Source organism: Thecamonas trahens (assembly GCF_000142905.1).
Source record: "Thecamonas trahens ATCC 50062 unplaced genomic scaffold supercont1.45, whole genome shotgun sequence".
Taxonomy (NCBI): domain Eukaryota; order Apusomonadida; family Apusomonadidae; genus Thecamonas; species Thecamonas trahens.
In genome coordinates this window covers 303,212-310,545 of record NW_013657635.1, presented here as the reverse complement: position 1 = coordinate 310,545, position 7,334 = coordinate 303,212, and the positions used below count along the sequence as shown (strand labels likewise).

General features: G+C 59.2%; 1 protein-coding gene across 1 annotated transcript in view; it reads right to left on the bottom strand.

Moving 5' to 3' along the window:
* Positions 1–2,943: 2,943 nt before the first annotated feature.
* The window catches only part of AMSG_09205 (TPR repeat protein), a 6,375-nt gene continuing 1,984 nt past the window's right edge, over positions 2,944–7,334 (bottom strand). Inside the window, exon 2 of the mRNA XM_013899456.1 lies at positions 2,944–7,297. Coding sequence (XP_013754910.1) covers positions 2,957–7,297 — 4,341 coding nt within the window. The 3' untranslated portion in view covers positions 2,944–2,956. The remainder of the gene's footprint in view (positions 7,298–7,334) is intronic.

Below are 7,334 nucleotides of genomic sequence, written 5' to 3'. Positions count from 1 at the left end.
TGTTTTTTTTCTTGTTGGCTATCCATGTTCCTTGCTCTTTGCCGTATGGAGAAGACACATGCTTTGTTGTTGCTTTTGTCGGCCTTCATGTTCTGCTTTGGTTGCTTTTGCCTTTGATGGTTGACCACAATTGACATGCATCGTCATCGATCATTGCCTTTGTTCTTCTTGTTGCTTTGTATCATTTTTCGTCATGCCTCAATTGTTCTTGACTTCCCTGTTTTGATCGACCTTGACTTCCACATTCACCATCGGGCCTTGCTCACTACACTATCGATTCTCAACTTTGTTGTCGTTGGCCATGGTCAATAGTTGTGCATGCAATATATTTTGTGTTGACCCCTGTTTGTGTCCTGGGTCATGGTTGAATCTGCAGATCTGATCGATTAACCGCGTTCTTTCTTTCATCGACCTGAACGTCACCCGAGTTCATCCCATTGCCTGCTAGCTTTGTCCAGTCCCTGTTGGCTTACTCATACGTGTGCTGTGCAAGCCATGTATGATCTTTGGTTGTTGTTGTGGACGTCATTGCCTCGTTTGATGCTGGTTCCGGCATTTCTTCAATTAATTCAACGTTCAACTCAATTAACGTCCGCCGCCTTCCCTCTGCCGGCCAAGTACCCGCCGCCCCTTTCGCCCACACCCCACAGACCCCCATCAGCCGTATCATACTCACCTTTATCAATGCTCAAGCCCAATCGCCATACCCACCACCCCTTCGCCCGTCCCGTCACCGACGTCACGACCCCCTCATCCTCCCCTACCATACTCATTACGCCCAATCACCACCAACCACCACCCCCAACCCCTGCCCCACTACCATCACTATCATCCTAGCCACAACCACCACCCACAGGTCATGGTCATGCCCTCCACCATCTCGCCGCGCACTCGGCTTCCTCTTCCTCCTCATCGTCGTCCTCTCCGCGCTCCAACTCACCCCATCCTCGTCCGCGACCTCGACACCGCCATTTTGTCAACCATCACAAGCCAGACTGCGCATCGTCCAACCAACAGCAATCTCGATCCACCCAGCCACGACCCAGCCCCCTCTGCTGCCCCGGCCTCGCCGACCACCAGCCACCAGCCGCCGCCCGCTCGCCCGATGAGCCCACCTTCACCGCCACCCAGCTCCTTCCCACTGCCAGCTACACAACCCGCGACCACACTACTGGTCATCACTCACCTCACACTATCACCCGTACAAATATCGCTGTCATCGACACCCATCTTCCTCGGCTCATTTCCGCGTCGGCTTGTTTTGCCTAGGCGGTTGAGCACGTCCTCGACCGTCCGACCCCGCACATGCCCCCCACCAACCTCATTGCAAGATATGGCCAATCTGATTTCACTACTACTCTACTACATGCCCACACTACCCCTTGCACAGTCTCCAATCCATAGCTGCAGTATTCCGGAATCCGAGTTTCGCCGGCTCAGGCCCAACTTGTTGGCCCTGTGTCCCTTCGAAGTTGCTGACCCCCCTCCCGGGCCCATCTCCGACCCCCACTCCCTATCATCTCCACCCACAATCACCACATCCAGACCAGACTTACCCATCATCCCTGCAATTATATCCATCGACTTCATTTGCCCCGATACGCACATCAGCCGACGCCAACCCGTCAACAGCATCGCTGCCGACCGCCTGCTGCTCGCCGCCGACCACCGCCCGCCGCCGACCGACCACCTCCGGCACCACCGAGAGCAGGCTAGCCATCGACGGAGCATCGGAGGCTATGCATACGGATAGCCAGATCATTAGCAATGACTACTAGTCTGCTCTCCAACCCAATCCTCCCCTCCCTCCTCCGGCCTTGCCCATCACAGCCCCCGCCGGCCTGCTCATCACCAGCCGCCCCTGCCGCCGATCACCAAGCTAGACGACGAGACCACCGGGCTGGCCAGGACGAGGAAGAACAAGAGAGGGCAAGGGCGAGCGATTTTCAATGCAGTGGCGGGCTAGCGTTCAGTGGTCTGCCTCCTCTTCCAATCCCAAGCTCTCGTCTCCATCGACGTCCATCTCAACCCAATCCATCCCGCCCTCCTCCCCCTCGCCGCCCAAGTACCCGGCTCCCTCATCGCCCACACTCAACACACAGCCATCAGCCGTATCATACTCACCCACATCAATCCTCAAGCCCAATCGCCATACCCATCATCCTTCCGCCTGGCACGCCACCCACTTCACGACCCCCGTCATTCCCCCCTACCATACTCATTACGCCCCATCACCACCAACCACCACCCTGACCCCCTACTCCACCACCATCCTGCACATCCCAGCCACAACCTCCACCCCCATGCCTTGGCCATGCCCACCACCATCTCATCGCGCACCCGGCTTCCTCTTCCTCCTCATCCTCCTCGTCTCCCCGCTCCAGCTCACCCCCATTCTCATCCCCGACCCCGACACTGCCATCCGTCAACCATCACATGCCAGACTTTTCATTCTCCAATCAATACCAATCTCGATCCACCCCGTTCCGACCCAGCCCCCTCAGCTGTCCCCTGCCTTGTCGACCACCAGCCGCCAGCCGTCGCACGCTCGCCCGATCAGCCCACCTTCACCACCACCTAGCTCCTTCCCACTACCAGCTACACAACTCACGATTACACTCGAGGTCATCACTCCCTGTGCACTATCATCAGTTCCAGTTTCGGCGTCATCCATTCCTATCTTCCTCGGCTCACTTGAGCGGCGACTTGTTTGGCCTGGGTGCTTGAGCACGCCCTCGACCGCTCGACCCCGCACACGCCCCATTACACTCATGACCAGCTATACCCAATCTGATTTCACTACTACCCAACTACATGCACACACTGACTTTTGCACATTATCGTTTCCACAGACCCACTTTCCGGAATCCGAGTTCTGCCACCTGAGGCCCAAGTTGTTGACCTGGTGTCGTCTTGATGCCGCTGAGACCCTCCTGAGCGCGTTTTATGGCTAGCGTCACGACGACGCCCCGGCGGCATCAATACAAGATTCCAGCTCGTCGTACAGGTCTTGCAGTAGCCCAAACGTTGTCGACTGCACAAGAAGCCGAGCAAACGTGCCATCCACGACCCTGAGTTCGACTTCGGAGAATCGCGGCCGGGTTTTCCGGAGCCTACGCGCCGCGGCCCTCAGCTGAGTCACGTCCTTACCACCACTAAGCTCGAACTTGTACTCGGCCATGTACGGGGACAGCTGCTTGGGATGCAGGGTCCACTCATCCGACAGCGCGGGCATTCCAGCCACAGGTCGCGGTAGCGTAAAGTAGTCCCGATGAACTGCAAAGCAGGTGCGCGCCAGCGCATCGGCACCGGCCACAGCAGCACGCAGCAGAGCTACCAGAGGGCGCCCGAACGCCGGGCCGTGTGCCGGTGGCCGGTGCGCGCGCCGCGCCAGCACGGCCTCAAGCATTTGGCCCTCAGGCGATCCCGTCAGAGCAGGCGGTACGCTGTCGACCATCGGCTCGCCTTTCCTCGAGATCAGGCCATCCTCTTGCATCTGGTTGAACATCGCCGCACTAGCCTCTTTGGTGGCAGCAGAGCCATTGAGCACAAACGACAGCCGCCCAATCTCGCGCGGAGTAGCCTGAAGCATGAGGTCATCACCAACAGCCTTGACAATGCCCACCACGTTCTCGTGCTTGGCCTGGTTCGACACCAGCGCCGCAAAGAACAGCCACTCGTCAGCCGGGTTCCCACCTGCGAGTTCAAGGGGCATCAGCCGCCGCATATGGTTCAGCAGCTCGCGGTACACATTCGCCAGTGAATTGTCATCGATGGTGACTGCATCAGCCGGCGTGTCGCCAGCAAAGCGCAACCTGGACGCAACGAGCCACCTGTTCCAACTCGCTTCTGACGAGACAGGTGAGTACTTGATGTCGTGTGTGTCCTTCTCGCTGCCGATCACATTCTCGTAGTTCGGCTTGAGAATGTGCGGCTCGAATGCGCGCAGCAGCGAGTGCTCTGCAATCGATCGCACCTTGATGAGCAGCTCTACCGATCGAGTCTGTGCCTCTGCCTCCAGCCGCTCCCGCAGCTCTGGTGATATGTTTGTCGCCACAAGCATAGCCTGACATTGCTTCGTACGGGCAAGCAACATCGCGGCGTACATCAGCTGCGAGTGAATGTCGCGGTCCAGATCCCCTGGAGGATGGGCAGCAGCCAGTTTCCCGGCGACACTTTCGTGCAAAGCATCCATTTCGTTGCCATCCCAGTACATCTGTCGCGCCTTGTCCGCCACCCAGGCTCTGAGCCACGTCGGCGCGCTGTCCAGCTGACCGAGCGAAGCCCGCACCAGACCCTTGCCCTCTGCGCCGGAGCGCCATGCCTTGCATGCCCAAGCTAGCCACTCCCGCATCGAGCCGCTCTGGAGCTCAGGTTGGATATCAGATGCCACCGGGAGCACCAGACGCAGGTCGTGCCGTGCAGCTGCCTCGGCCGCCGCACGCAGCTCGGCCTTGCGGGTGACACTGTCTGCGCCACCAATGTCGGCCTGTGCCCACCCAAACGTTGTGAGTAGCGTCGTTGTTCCCCCAAACGCGCGGCGCAGAAGATCCAGCGCGTCCTCACGTGCATCCGGGTCTAGCCGCACGTGTGACTCCTGTAGGACCTTGCGCAGCAGGAAATCAGTAAGAACATTGACATGCGGTACAGCTGCAGCTGCCCTGCTTTGCAGCATTGTCTCAAGCGACGCGCGATACTGTTGGGCAGATGCCGCGGCAGCCTCAGGGTTGATGTTGGCCACGTGCTTCCGGTATTGGACAGCTGCAGGCTCCACAATACGGCGCTTGTCAATGTGCCCAGAACTGAGGAGCGCGCCGTAGATCTGACCGGAGAGCTCCACAGCATTGCCCACAAACCCGTCGTCGCGCAGCAGCACCGCGAATGTCCAAAAATACACTGACCGCCGCGCCACCATGTCAATCTCGACCGAAGCGCCCGCCATAATTAGCGCGCCCACCTTCCGAGTCAGCCGACTTGACTTGCTCGTTGGCGTCAGCCGGACATGCTTGGCGTCGTTGGCGATCCAGATGGTCGAGCCGGCCCAAGCCGTCTCCCACTCGGCCGAGTCGGTCGAGCTGCCATCAGGCTTGCGATAGTGGGAAAAGTCCATCGCGTCCACCAGTGCACGAAACGCGTCCGGCGCAGCAGAGTCAAACGTCGGAGCTGTGATCTTGTCAAGGTACGCCGCCCCCTGGTCGCCAAACGTTGCAGCATCGTACGGTGACGGCGCACCTGGTGCGCGAGCAGCGAGGAACACACCCGACCCATCACAGGGATCCTCTATCGCATCAGCGCGTGCGCGCAGGAGCTCCAGCATCTGACGCCCAGACACGCCGTTGTTGGAGGACGCAGAATACGTCGGACGAGCTGCCCGCGTCGTGGCGTGAAGGCGAATCCACTCAGCAGCAACAGCAGCAACGTGTGGCGGAAGGAAGTCGAGCGCCGCATCACTGATGACCGAGGCGGGCACCTTCAGCTTGAACTGATTGTTGTCAGACTTGACCCAGTCAAGGCTCTCTAGCTCCGCCAGAAACGCCGGCGCGAGGACAGTGGACGGTGCAATGTCTCCTGCACGATTGTCCAATGCAGCGTCGACAGCTGTAGCGAGTCTTGCGCCAAACCCGTCTCGATCAACCAGACGAGCTTTCCGCGTGGCGGTGAAATGCCGGCCAAGAGCAACAGCGAGGTAGCCGTCATCAATTAATGCGTCAACAACGCAGACGTCGACTGGGATCTCGTCTCGGGGTAGAACAGTCCGCGCCAGCTTCTTGAGTGTACCAAACAAGCGCCCCGCACAACTTGGGTCTGTGTCGGGACTCGTGGTCGAAAGCCAGCTGGTGACATCGCCCATCGAGGTCATACTCTGTGGTCCAGCCTTGACCGACTCGGTCGAATCAACCAGCTCGGCGAGGAGATCGCAAGCCCAGCCGGCACCATCAAAGTCACTGGCCCTGAGAGTAGGAATGTGCACCGCCAATCTGAGTGACTCAGCGAGTGCCAGGCGAGAACCCTTGTCGGCCGGAAAGTAAGCCTCAGAAGTGTGGCCATCGGTGGCAGCAGCAATGCAGCGGGAGAACATCTGGTCGTGGATCGAGTTGAGCCGGACAAAGGTGTTGAGAATGCGGTTGCGAGCAAACTCAGAGACGGCGAGTGAAGGCGAGTTCCAGGTATTGTGATCAGAGACGAGCGTGCCGATGATGTGAGTATGGTAGGTGGCGACTGCATGGTGAAACTGTGCCAGCAAATCGTCGTCAACCATCCAGTATGTATCAACATAGTCGTCAAGCAAGGTTTGGAAGAGTCTGTCGTCGGCAGCGGCTGCAGCGTGAGCAAGGGCGTGAATCCAGTTGGGCGGCGTGAGACGGCGGTGGCAGGCGGCGAGCGAAGCGTGGATTTCCGCGTCGTCGTCTGTGGCCGGGAGCATGGCGTTAAGCATGTGGATGGCTGACGGCAGGAGCGCATCGACAGAGGAGAGAACAGAAATGGCTTCACAGAGCTTCGCCATGACGTCGGGGTCGCAAGCAAAGTGAGTGGCGATCAGAGCGCAGGTTTGTGCAAAGGCGATGGCGTCAAAGGTGGCAAGGTCGCGGCCGTGAGTGGCAAGAAGGTTGATGTTGATGTCAAGAAAGGTAAGGGCATAACCTCGGGTAGTGTGGAGGTTGCTGTTGCAGGAGGGAAGAGCAAGGTGCAGAAGACGGGCAAGGAAGAAGCTTGTGGAAAAGCTACCGCGCGATAACGACATATGAATGTCCAGCGCCCGCATGTACGTCGCCTCGGCCTCATCCAGCTTGTCCTGCGCCTTGTACACACCCGCCAGGTTGTTGAGCGTGGCCGCCACGTACAGTGCATCCGGTCCCAGCTTGGCCTGCGTGATGTCCAGCGCCCGCATGTACGTCGCCTCAGCCTCATCCAGCTTGTCCTGCGCCTTGTACACACCCGCCAGGTTGTTGAGCGTACCCGCCACGTACAGTGCATCCGGTCCCAGCTTGGCCTGCGTGATGTCCAGCGCCCGCATGTACGTCGCCTCGGCCTCATCCAGCTTGTCCTGCGCCTTGTACACGCCCGCCAGGTTGTTGAGCGTACCCGCCACGTACAGTGCATCCGGTCCCAGCTTGGCCTGCCTGATGTCCAGCGCCCGCATGTACGTCGCCTCAGCCTCATCCAGCTTGTCCTGCGCCTGGTACACACCCGCCAGGTTGTTGAGCGTGGTCGCCACGTCCAGTGCATCCGGTCCCAGCTTGGCCTGCCTGATGTCCAGCGCCCGCATGTACGTCGCCTCAGCCTCATCCAGCTTGTCCTGCGCCTGGTACACACCCGCCAGGTTGTTGAGCGTG